Here is a 13622-nt window from a genome sequence, read left to right on the forward strand (position 1 = left end):
TTCCTAGTGACCCTAAACTAACATCTCAAAAGACCCAGCTGCTTTGAACCAGCATAAAACTCTGGATGTATATTGGAGAACAAGAAGCCTATTCAGGTGTCCTGGCATGGTGCCAGCTAACCAGATGCTCTAAGGGGCACTGTTGAGCCACATCAGCATATAGGGGTTTGTCCATTGACTGTCCTAGATAGGGTTGCACTCCACCTGAAGGAACTGGTACATGGCTTGGGAGTACTCTTAAATTCATCCTTGTCACCAGAGGCTCAAGTAGCCCTTTTGGCTCAGAGTGCTTTTGGCCCACAACTGTTCCTGTACAGGGATAACCTGGCCACAACAGTTCATGCACTGGTACCTTCCTGTTCAGATTGCTGCAATGCGTGGGACTCTACATGGGGCTGCTCTTGAGAACAGGGAAACTGCAGCCAGTGTGGAATGTGGCAGCTAGATTGCTGTCAGGAAGTCTGTAGAAATCATATAACACCACTTTTAAAGGAACTGCACTGGCTACCAATCCGCTTCCAGTGCAAGGTGTTAGTGACAATGTTTAAAGTTCTATATGGCTTGGGACCTTGACAGCTGAGGGAGCACCTCTCCCTGTTTATGCCTGCCCAAATACTGAGATCTGCTGAGACAGCTCTCCTCTGCATCCCACCACTGAGATTTGTACATTATGCAGAGACACGAGGGCCTTCTTAGCTATGGTGCCCCTGAATGCCCCCCCCCCCGGCCTGGCTGGTGCTGTTGGCCTCATTTCAGTGACAAGACCCAAGCTTTGGGGTCTTATTGACTGTAGCTTGGTTGCTCATTTGTTTCCTTGAACTGTTGATGATTATAATGGATTGGTTTTATGTTGAATTGTTTTTGTACCTCTCCCAGAGTTCAATTGATATAGGGCAGGTTAGAAATATTTTGACAAATATATATTGTTCATTCACCCCCTTTCCTAAAATACTACTGCCACAGCAGAGCTTCACACTGAAGCCAGCACCAATACTGAGGTGTGTCCTTCCCATCATTCACAATGCTCACCATTTACTCGTATTTCCCTCTCCCTCTATGCTGTCTTCTATTCTAGTCCATGCCAGAATTTTCAAGATTTTGTGAAAAGCTCAACATAGCTATCAAATATTACTGTGATAATGCAGACACAAAGTTATTCTGGGCATAGATTTGGGGTTGGCTGTCACAGAGTTTGGCCAGTTACTGCTTATGTTAGATACTGGATCCATTTTGCAACAAGGATAACCAGCTTCACATGCTGAATACATTTTGGTCGGCCACACTGTTTCCGCTTCAACTTCCTGATCTGTCAACAGAAAATAGTACTGATTTGACTCACTCCGACAGAGCTAAAGATTACAGATAAAATAAGATGGCACAAGTGCCAAGTAGCAACAAGAGTAGGACTCATTTTTAAGCTTTTCCTTTTACTCTATGTGCAGTTATTCCTATAAAAGCTTTCTGGTATACAGATTTGTTTTCCTTGCATGTCTTATGGGGCATTATAGTTTTTGACACAAGAGTTGCTTACATGAATACTAGAATCTCTCTTAACATTTCTTATTTATCTTGTTATTTATTTATTACATTTTATATCATCCAACAGCCAAAGCTCTCTGGGTGGTAGAGAACATTAATCTTGTGCAATGCAGCCCAGAGTTTCCTAAACCAAACTTTCATTAAAATCTGATATACAGTAATAAAAAGAATAGTGATTGTATTTATTTATTTATTTATTTATTTATTTGCTTGCTTGCTTGCTTGCTTGCTTGCATGCATTTTATGGGTATCACCTGAGAATCTGAGTCAAAATCAGTACCAATGAGCAAATACTACACAAGTGCCCAATACCATATAAACTAACGTTATTTTAATAACTTTTAAGCTAGACAGCTAGAAGAGGTTTGAATTTTCTGTTAATTGATTTCAGGTGATAAAGTGAAAGTCCCATATTGACAAGAAGATAGAATGTGTTCATGACCTCCACGGTGATGCACAAGCAGCTATAAGAATTATGGCTATAGACAGAGGGCAGCTCACACACCTTTGTTTACAAAAGTGGCTAAATAAAAATCTACAGTAGGTAATATTAATAAGGCAGCTGCAGTTCATTCTGTACTCCTTGACACCTACTCCACATCTTATGGCATTGCAACATAAACTCCCAATGAACTCTTAACTCTGGGTGGTGAAATGCTGGAAGACAGCATCACAGTGCTTCCACAACCAAAGATCGAATTGCAGAAACTCAGAAGAGGGGTCAAGAGTTTTGGTTCTCTCAGCCACACAGACTAAGAAATTGATATCCCAGCAGGGAGAGACAAAGCAGGCAGCCTCTTAGGCCATTTTAATCCTGTGGCCATATCTCTGGGCTTAGGATTCTTGGAAGTGTGACAGATCCAGTCTGAAGAGGAAAAAACACACAATTCAAAGCCATTTCCCAGCTCAATGCAGGTCTACATCAATAGGCTTAAGAACAACCAACCTAGCACCCATGTAGCACTTTGTCAGTGTTAACATGGTCTGAATATATTGATCATGTGGCAACTCACAAGGGTATATATCATAGGCTACGGAAGCATACCACCCATCTCCAACATTTTCACTCCTCAGACTAGGTTTCTCATCCTCGACGATCAAATCAGTTAAAGAAATTAGAAACTGAGCATATAATTTGGCGTATGAATGGCCTACTTTTAAGAAATGCTTCCCCTTTTCCCTAATTTCCTCTCTCTATGTAGCAATATGTTTTCTTTATATCAGAGAACTGAAGATAGAAGGGACCAGATTGTTGATCAATCTCCTATATTGAGACAGTATCCATCCTAAACACATATAAATTGCAGATCATAATCTGGATGACATGTGCTAATTTGGCACAAAAAGGAGTGATCTACAGTTATGTAGCATGACTGAGATGCCTGCAGGCTGAAGAATACATTTAGTAACGCTCCCTCTGGCAAGTAAAAAGCAACACTATAGGGAGATGGGAAAACTCCAGAGCTGCCAACCCAACCAAAAGCAAGAATTCCTTGCCTGTAAAATCTCAAATGAAGTAGCCATCTTAATGCTCCTTCACTGCAGAGCAAATTCCAATAGTACACAATATTTTGACAAGTACATCCTGCCCCACTGGTTTGCTATGAAAACTTTTGATACTGCAGGTTTGAATTCCTTTTACAGCCATTTCGTTTTACTTCTGTAGGAAACTGGGAAGTCCAAGATGTCACAAAGATCTGAAGAATCTGGTGCAATCCCCTCACCCCAAAACCCTCTGCCTATGTCCCCTTAAAATCAATGAGACTTAGATGTGCCTAACTCAAACCTGGGTTGGTTTAAGGCACAGTACGGCCATGTTCTTCAGCACTTACTTTTAATGCAGCCAGTCAAAAATCTTCAACGTGCACTCAGCATATTCCATTGCCCTTGGAAAACCACAGCTGAGAACCCCTCCCCTCCCCCACAAAGTCTGTAACTCAGGAGTACACCAACAAACACCCTTTTATTACATTTGTTCAATTATCCAGACTATAACTGTAAGACTCAATATTTCAATGAACATAAAGATCAGCGCGAAAGTAATGTTTTGAGAGTAGGTCAGCTTCAACTTGGGAAACAAAGAATTTTTTTAACCTATTAAACTTCAAGTTTTACACAATTGGTTCCTCAAACAAAACAAAATTAAAATTCCTTTGAAATTCTTCCCATTGCACTTGTTACCACCAGAATTACATGGAGGGCATTACAAGACAAAATTACAAGAGGGGCAGACTTTACTAGAACAAAAACAGATGCAGGCTCTATGGAAGCCTTGAAAAACTGGAGCCATGCTAGCACTGGAACACTAGTACTACCTCTAGTCAGTTCACAAGACAGGTACAAAATGAACCTGAACAACTTCAAAAACCTACAGCTTCCATATGTGGAGAGAGGCTTGTTCTGTGTACCAGCTCAACTCAGCATCTGTCCTTTTAAGACAGGGGTGGGCAACTTTGGTGGGTCTGGGGGCCAATTTCCTCCCAATGGGGGCTGCACCCCTCCCTGCCGCCACTAAAATTGCTGCTGCATTGCAGATTTTGCTGCTGAAATTCAGTAGTGTGGCAGCAACATCCACTCCCATATGAGTGTCCTTTAAAACAAGACACACTTGCAGCACACACCTCATTGGGAAGTAAAATTGTGCTCCCAGGACACGTTGTTTAAAGGAAAAGTACATTTTCTCCCCCACCACCACCATGAAGTCAGCAGTGGTGGCAGCTGCATGCAGCCCATGTGTTGCCCACCCGTTTTAAGATGTCCATTAATGTCTAGTTATACCCATAGTATTCCTTATTACTGAACAGACAGGTCCTTAATTTTAAACATCAGCCATTCATTGACTAAACAAAAGTATATTATGCACCAATCAAGGAATAAGCTTCACATGACCTTCCTCATATGGATCATCCTGAAGCAGAGTTCCTTCACTTATTTTATATGCTAAAAAAGTTACTTGATTTGCTAAGCCTTCAAAGATTCATTTATACAGTTGTTGTTTTGCCCTGCTGAGAGCGTCCATTGTTTTAGAGGAGAACATTAGTGTCATTGTAGAAACAAGGCGAAGGCAGGCTTGTTTTGCCATTCAAGTATCATCATGAAAAGGAGCCAAGGTCTGTGCATTGTGCTTTAACCAGCAGCATTTCTGAGATCTTATGGGGCAGAAGTGGCAAGATGAAGGCGAGCATTTTAGCTTATACTCACTTCAAAAGAAAAAGCTTATTTCAAAACAAATTCCCAAAGCTTTCAACAGATTTAAGACTGTGTTATATTGTTAACATTAATTTAGTGTTACATATAAGGGGAAATCCACACAGCTGTTTTAAGAATGAGGAACAGTTTCCTATGACAACAATAGCTGAACACCATTTGTTTTGGGAGGCAAGTGACAAGCAAGACAACCAGTATCTTTAGACTGGAAGCTTTTGTGAGATGATAGCGTGAGCCTTTTAATTTAGTGGACGATTGTGCCCATTGCAGTTGCCTGCATATATCCTCACTTAAATCAGCGCAACTTAAACTCTAGAAGTAACAAGACATTTCTGGAGGATCATATGATACACTCTGCCATGTACAATGGGTGTCCAAGACTCAAGAGCAGAAAGCAGCTCATGGGTAGAAAAATAAGGTAATGAATACACAGCTTTGGTGGATTAACTATTTTCTACTTGTTTCAGCCTTCACTTAATCTATTTGGCTAATGGACAGCAAAATTAAAGATGAACTGAAGAGGTATTTGGTATCAATAGGATGTAGTATAAAACTAGCAGGGTAATTCAAGGTACTGTGCCTTTGCTTTGAGACATAGGCAGCTAGATCCAGGGCCTCCAAGGGCTGTTGCAATAGTATACTGTGCAAGTTATGCAGCTTGTTCTCGTGCTTCAATTGCATCCCTCCATTTATTTTGCTGATACTGTCCTAACTGCTGAATGAATCAGAAGGACAGGAAAATCACCTCCACAGTTCAAGGTAGTTCCAGCAGAAAATATCAAACTGTTTTTCACAGTGCACATATTTATTTCATGAAATACGTTCATGATGCCCCATGCAGAATCAGCTTTCCAGAATTGGGGCTACTGGATTCCCTTTGCACTTTTTTAAGCCTCCCCAATCCTCCTCTTTGTAAGATGACACAAACATTTAAAACAGACTTAGGTGGAGGTTCCCTTGTGGGAGGAGCATTGCTTCTAGTGTTAGTTGTAAACACCTTCCACAAAAGAGACTAGGTGGCACCTTTTCCAGCAGGATTCTCCCACATGAGAAAACTTTGACAATTAAAAAACTAGGGAGGGTTAAACTTGCAAGTCAAGAAAAATAACCCTCTTAGCCCTTAATTCATTACTCAACTTCAAAGTTTTTTCTCTCTTTGTTTATTCCCACAGTGCTCATCTGCCAGTATAGAATGTCCATCACCATTGCTTAAACACTTGTCCTTTCCATATTTATGTTCTTGCTTTTGCCTTCTTATCTCTTTATACCGTAGGGTGATGTCACTAGAAATAAAACAAATATATATACATACATATTCAAAAATATCAAGTCATTCCAGTTGTCATTTACTTATAATAATACTTTAAGAGGGAAAAAAGGTTATGTCCTTTTATTGCTCGTTTCATTTCTCTGAATTACGCAATTATATACCAAACACAGAGATTTATAGTTAAACATCAAGAGTTTCCAAGTTCTAAAGTGACAATTCTATAGCTACTAGAAAGACTTCCAAATACTCAGGAGTTGGAACATGACTCCCCATTCATTTGCTTGAGTCTTTCCCACAACAACAGGAGGGAGCTGCTATTACCTACCCCATTCACTCCACTCTCCAATTCCTAGAAGACAGAAAAGAGCAGCTACAATTATTAATACACAATTTCTCTACTATGCAAATTGTGGCTGCTCACTTTTTCTCTCCCTGACTTAGACTTATGGGCAGTATCCAGTACTGCCGCTGCTCTCCCGCTCAATCTGTTGACAGAAAGTTAAGTGGTTCAAACAGAAATCTAAGCAGTTCAAAAAGCAACTCTGGAAACAAGCAGAAATGCTTGATTCCGGATCGGGACAGGTCAGAGGAGCTTCCTTTTGCAAGCTCCGCTGACCTGTTCTGTTTGGGAAATTAGCATTTCAACTAGATTCTGGTTGCTTTGGGGTTGCTCTGTTTGCCTAGGTGAACACAGTGAGACTAGTTGGAACCCCTCTTTCTGTCGCCCTCCCCCTAGGAAAGGGGCAGGGACAGAAAGAAAAGCAGGATTTAACTCCACTGCATTCACCCTTCCAGCCAAATGCAGGAGAGCTTGTTCCTGCTTTTCTTTCTGCCCCCCCACCCCACCCCTCTCTCAGAAGGGTGGGCACACACCTACACAGGGTCAGTCCAGGCAGATGGGGCACATCCTTCCAAACAGGATCCTATAACAGAGAGCTCTATTATGCAGACAGTATACAGGACTCTCTCCCACCTGCCCCACTCCCCTGCCCCACCAAGGGGAGCATGCACTTGACCTGGAATCTTCAGAGCAAAGGATCTTCATTCTGGAAGCAGCATGTGTTACTGTTTGTCTCTCCTTTTTAGGAGAAATGGGGACTGAAGTAGCTCTCTGTACTTCTTTCTGAATTACAGGGTAACTGAACACACACACATCTGTCTTCCCTGGAGACAGTTCTTACTCATCAGACAAGTGATTATTTTGAAAACTTTACCAGAGGTCTGTGGCCAAAGACTGGACTGGTAAATTACAATCAATATGTAAAAACCAGCTTTCACCCGCCAGAGTCTCCAAGGTGTGACAAAACCTTGGAATGCTGATGCCAAAATCCAGGTGTTCATGTGTTTGATCATTTCTATTATATGTTTTCATGGTAACCTTTTAATTTTAAGAAAATAAGAAGACACCTGCTGGATCAGACCAAAGGTCCATCTAGGCCAGTCAGGAATTCAGCTCTTGCTTACCGAATGAAGAAGCGCCACACTGTCCAAGTAAGCACAAGCATGATTCCGAGGATCCAGCACTGAGTAATGTAGAAAGGAAGCGACAATGTTAGAGTGTAGGGATCGTATTTTACCACAATAAGGAACTCTGTAGCTGTGATAGCAGCAACCAGCCAAGCCTGCTGTCCCAACTTCTTATGGAACTTCCTGCAATAAAACAACAGCATTAGTATATAGGTATATACATTTATTTATTCAAAATGGCATTTGCAAAGCAAAACCAAAATATGAACTAATGCTGAAGTTGTGCAAATTGGACTGAATAACTCTGATAAATATGGGCCATTGCACATAGTCAATGTTATCAAAGTTCTATTTCAATAAGTTATTCTACACTTAGGTGGGGATCCTAGAGGCTACTAAAGTAATCATGACTTCCAAAGGACCTGCCTTCAGCACCTACCTCATGGTGCCCAAAATCAGCTGAGGTGAACTTTGGGAGTGGTCTTCAATGTACCAGGAAGAAGTACATTTTTAAAAAGTTGGGTACACCCCCACTATGCATAGAAATGCACTTGGACATGTGCACAGGCCTCTTTAGTTCTCTTTCAATGGAACTCAAATGACTTCTAGCCCATTATAAAATAATTGCAAAGTATCCGTGGTACCAAAGTTGGTCAGAGTCTACAAAGTTGATCAGATAGCCAAAATTCTCTGTTAACGAGATCAGTTTTCATATACATACAGTAATACATCTATTACCCAGTAATTTAACTAAAAGAAGTCCCAGTATTATTTAAGAAGTTGCCCTTCTAATTTTTACCATTACGGATTGAAAAAAAGAATAGAGTAATTTTATGTCACTTAACTATCTATGTGCAAATAATCTTAGGGCGCAATCCAATGGGGATAAGTCAGCCACGTCCAAACTCAAGAGGTGACCGACTATCCAATGCAGGGTGGGCAGAGAGCGGAGGGGATCTTCTCCTCCACGCTCCATCTGCCCTGCATTGGTGGCTAGATGGCCAATTTCGGCTGTCTAGCTGGAGCGGGGTGGGGTGGGGGGAGCCCAGACGATGCATAGAAAGCCTCATAATGATGCTTCTGCTGTCCCCTCCCCTCCTTGCTCCCATGAACACCCCCTTTCCCCCTGCTCTGTGCTGGTCTTATGAGCATGCAATCAGGGATGAACTGCGCCTCTTACGAGGTGACAGGGAGGCAGTCTTCTGGGAAGAGACCTTGGAGCACTGGCTCCAAGGTCGATTTCCATAAACCAAAAAATTCTAAGGCTGTCTAGCCGCTGTCTAGCGGCCATAGGATTGCGCCCTTAGTGTGCAATTTCCCTTTGCTTACAAAGCAGAACTATGTTGTTCAATAGTATGAAAATGCTAGCGAACACTGAAGTGACAGAGAAGCTCTAAAAAAATTATTCGAGAGTTCTTTGAGTTCTGCAATGGGAAATAAAAACTCACATATTGTATTTGTTGCTTTAAACACACACACTTCCAGAAAAATCTACAAAAAGGAACTTTGAAAACAATAGCAACTCTTGCAGCAAGGAAATCAAGACCTTTATTATATTAGCTAGCATTAACAGTTGTCAAATTGGGGGGGCGGCAGACATGGAGATTTCCAGCCCTCCCCACAATTACACACACACACAAACACACACACACCAGAAGACCAGCATAGCTTCCGACAGAGCAAGAGCGGGGACAGACCTGTTTTTCCTAACTTGTTCTTATCTTGTTTCCCCAAACCAAATATTTATTTCAGGCCACGGGAGTGGGGGGCGGGGGGAAGAATCCTTCTCCCACTCCCAACCCAGCAGCTATGTTCAGGGTGGAGAAGAAGCAATCCTCTAAATTGTCTCCTTCCCTCCTCTTGAACCCAGTTGGGGGGGGGGGTTTGAAAACATTAGAAACATATTGCCCTTGTCTCTCCATATTGGAGCCACCTTCAGGAGGGAGAGAAGTATTGTCCTGTCTCTCTCCAACCCCCACCCAAACTAGAGTCCCCGTTTGTGGTGGTCAGGTCATCCAGTCAGGGTTGGTGGGCAGCAATGTATTCTTCCTTTTTGGAATGAATGAACACCATTCAACTATATCAGGGAGAGGGCACCCTGGGCCAATGGGCTGAATCTAGCATGCTGGGGCCCCAATCCAGCCCATGATGGCACCCAGGATGGGTATGCCCCCTTCCCAATATAAGAGCTAGAGAAGGCTAGCAGTAGCACTGCTAAGGAAAAGGCCACTCTCATTTCCAATCAGTATTATATATGTATGTACGGATGTATTATATGTATGTATGTATGTATTATATATATATGTATGGATATGAATGATTATTAGGTGTTTCAGAATCTGTATAGCCACAAGTGCAATGTGCAAAAGGAATTCAGCCATCATTTCAAGACCCTGCAACCTCCGCTCATGTAAAGTAGTTACCCTGCCTTCAATACAGGATTTCTAAGATGGGTTACAATCTACTATTTAAGAACAACTACAAATAAAACAACCTTTAGATCCACCTGGCAATTTTACGTGAAAAGCTTGTTTTACAGAGGACATTGGAAAAGACCAATTTTTAACCAGGAAAGTGGGACAGTGACATTGCAACGTATATGTGTCTGGATAGCACAGGAAGTATAGAATGAGTATTTTCAAATGTTGGGGACCTCCACTGAAAACTGAGAAGTAGGCTGTCTTTTATTGTTATGTCGAACCTCGATAAAGAAAGACTACAGCAAAACATTGCACATCTAGTCCTTATACTAGCAGACAACCAGATGTTCTAAACTACTTGAGATTTTAATATACAAGTAATACTATTCATTTTCATCTATTTGTAGAGAGTGGGAAGAGAAATATGACATAACTTGGCAGCACAGCATGTACTTTTCATGTATAGGGTCCTAGATTCAACCCCCAGTATCTCTAATTGACATGATCTCAGGTACCAGAGCTGAGCAAAACCTCTACCTGAGATCATGGAGAACTGCTGCCAGTCAGGTTAGACAACACTGAGGTAGACAGACCAACAGCCTGTCTCAATATAAGGCCCATTCATATGTAATTGTGGTCATGTACAACATAGAATCACTGAGTTGGAAGGCACTAAAAAGATCTTCAAACCAAGTCCCACCCCTCACCCCCAAACAGGATTATCCACACGTGAGCTCCCTACAGATCATTTCACAGAATCCAAACTAGAATGTGTCACAAGCAAAGCAGGAGCAACAAACTACACTCATCTGAAGTAGGCTGAAAAGGCGATAGCTCCAAGTGGCTCGAGATGGGCAAGCCACACACTGCAGAAAATGGAAAAAGCCCTCAACCAAGAATAAAGCGACCAAGTGGAACCCACATGTGAGAAAACCCCACCTATTTGCTCTTCATTCCATGACACTCAAGGCCCTCAATGCCCCAGAGGAAGGAAGAAACTTCCCAAGATCTTAGAGGATTTCCTTGGCTAATTCCAGAATTTCCAACTCTGCAGCCTCTCACACAAACTGCAATTTGATTATTTCTCAAAGTGTGAATTAAGTATTAAAGTTGATTCTCTCACCACACAAAATGATAATCTCACATGTGGTATATGTGAGTACTGTATTTAGCACTTGAGCTATCAGGATTTGTTCTTTATACTCCCATTATCTTTAGATTTCATCCTGATTTGTCCTTAGTCCACTTCATTCTTTAGAGGAAGCAGGCATGTACAGACCATGTGTGATCCTTTCAGGCCTGGTATCAGGTAATGGAACCTCTATGGGTCCCAGCCTTTCCTCACAGACCTTGCCAAAAGTGCTTCTGAGACAACAAAAGACCAAACATCCTCAATGCTCCCTCATCAGTGGCTTACCCGCTTCCTTCAGCTTGTGCATGCTGCCTGATTGCATTTGTCTGAAGTTTATTTAGCAGGACATGCAAATATTAGGGTTGGATTCGATGGCCTTATAGGCTCCTTCCAACCCAACTATTCTATGATCTGGAACTCTGGCTTGTCTCTCCCATAACAAGCCAGAGAAATAATCTATTATTTGTTGTTGGGTTATTTCTCTGTCTTGTCACCAGTACTTTCCCCTATCATCCCAATCCAATTTTCCATCTCTTTCTAAGCTTTTAGCATATCACAAACAGCAAAATGAAACTTAATCATAGTAGCCATAGTTAAGAGCATGAGATAACAGTTAGGGGCAGGGATGAAAAGCGGCATGGTAGTGAAAAGGAACTAAAAATCTATTTAAGATTGAAGGGGTGGTAATGAACGTGTCAGAATGTCTGCCTGAAAAAAAAGGGGGGGGGGAACAAACAGCAATACCAGAGCACCTGGGTCTTCCCTTTCCTGCTCTATTCCATGGCTGGGGTGGGGGATCACAGAGAACCAGGAGAGTCAAAGGAGTGCTGCCTTCCTCAACTGCAGTTCGGTTGATGCAGAAGTCCCTCCATCTCATTCTAGCAGCTTCTTCTAGCAGCAAGTAACAAAGGGAGGTCAAAAACCTGGCCAGAGAGTACTCGATGTGCGATTCCTTAAAATCTAAGATGTCTATTTGGATCACACTGGAAACTTCAGGATGTTCTACTCTGCGCTGGAACCACGGATTGTTTGTCATCAACTTTTCTTCTTCATCTCTCCAGACTTTCCTGGGCTGAATTCAGTACCGCTGGAATGAAATGTGATGGAAGTCCTTTACTAAATTCAAGAACATTTATCCTATTTCCCTGGATCTTTTCCCATACAGTTGACGAGCTGGTTATGAAGATGGAGCAGCAGAACCTACTCAGCTCCTTCTCCTCAAAGCATGCAGTCAGTAAGGAAAGCACTAATTCAAGAAGCAGCAGTGGAAGGCTTCCTGTCTTACAGCCAAGGTGGCAAGGGATCATCAGAAATCCATATACTAAACATACTGGTGAGACTTATTCAACCAGACCTGAATAATTTTATGGCATCAATTTTATCTATTATTGAAAAGCCATCCTTGAGAGCTATACTGGATATCAGTGCTACTGCTCATATTCCAGAGAACTATACTAATATCAGAATGAAATAATTAATCAGGGTACATACTGATGCTGATATGGTGTGCTTGAGAATGGCCTCCATGCAGGGCAGCTTTAGAACTTCTTGGTTCAAACATAAAAGTGCTTTATTTGATCTTGATTGTGCCAAAGATTGATAAGTTTAATAACTTAAAACCAATCCAGAAGCACTGCATTTTCTGACACATTCAGAGAAGCACGAGACCACTGACTACATTAGTTCTGTAGAGTTACTTTTTTCTGAAAAGTAGTAAGGATAAAAAGGCAGCATGGGACCTTTCAGGAGTCATATGACCACCACAATCAAGGAACAGTCAGCCATTTTGCAAGAGGCAACTACAAGCTGTAAAAATCTTCAAAGAGAAATCAGAGAATAAATATAAAATTGTAGACTAACATCCTGTTTTTAATTTCCCCATGAAGTTCAGCATTCAATCCTACGTGCTTCTAACGACCTTGGTTTTTATCAGTCAACAAGTCCTCCGGCTCTAAGTGAAGCTCCCTCACAGTTGCCAAGTAGCATCTTTATCATCTTATTGTTCAGAGTATAGTTAGCTTGGCAGACATACTGCAGCAGACAAGATGCAACCTTTTGCTCTAAGAACACCTCTTTTGCTACCATCTTCACAGCAGGCTGTGCTTACAGCTGTGAGGCTTCTAGAACCTCTTAGCAGAAAGAGATGCACAGAAAGTTCCAGAAAGTGAAGTTTCTCAAGTTTCACAGGCCTCTCATGTCTTGCTGACAGTGGCTTTGGCCAGGAAGAAAAGGCAGATTGCTGCTGGCTGCTATAGGAGCTTCCTTGCCATATTGGAAACATCTTTAAAGTCTACTCATCAAGTCGTAAACTGAACATTCCTTATTGGCACAGTGGGGATAGCTCGCCTTGTCCGTGTGAGCAGGAGATACAGGAACAAACTACAGGGAACTGTCTCACTAACTTCAGGCAATCCCTCTACCCCAAAACCTACAATTAACCCTCTAGAGAAAAGTAAAATATTCTGCTGTCAAGTACCTCTGAAGTAGTAAGACCTCGGAGAAAGAAGACTCTTGTGAATTTGGATAAGTAGAAGGATAAACCGAGTGCAAAGCTAATTGCTCAGTCACATGACAACATATAAGTAGA

At 41.8% G+C, this 13622-nt stretch overlaps 1 protein-coding gene across 1 annotated transcript in view; it reads right to left on the reverse strand.

Moving 5' to 3' along the window:
• Positions 1 to 3483: 3483 nt before the first annotated feature.
• Positions 3484 to 13622, reverse strand: part of PTDSS2 (phosphatidylserine synthase 2) — a 59246-nt gene continuing 49107 nt past the window's right edge. The window contains exons 11-12 of the mRNA XM_084858287.1: positions 7481 to 7666; positions 3484 to 6029 (exon numbers count right to left, since the gene is read on the reverse strand). Coding sequence (XP_084714413.1) covers positions 5885 to 6029; positions 7481 to 7666 — 331 coding nt within the window. The 3' untranslated portion in view covers positions 3484 to 5884. The remainder of the gene's footprint in view (positions 6030 to 7480; positions 7667 to 13622) is intronic.

This window comes from Heloderma suspectum, chromosome 1, assembly GCF_057233095.1.
Source record: "Heloderma suspectum isolate Gila_16-S chromosome 1, 16-S_ref, whole genome shotgun sequence".
Lineage (NCBI taxonomy): Eukaryota > Metazoa > Chordata > Lepidosauria > Squamata > Helodermatidae > Heloderma > Heloderma suspectum.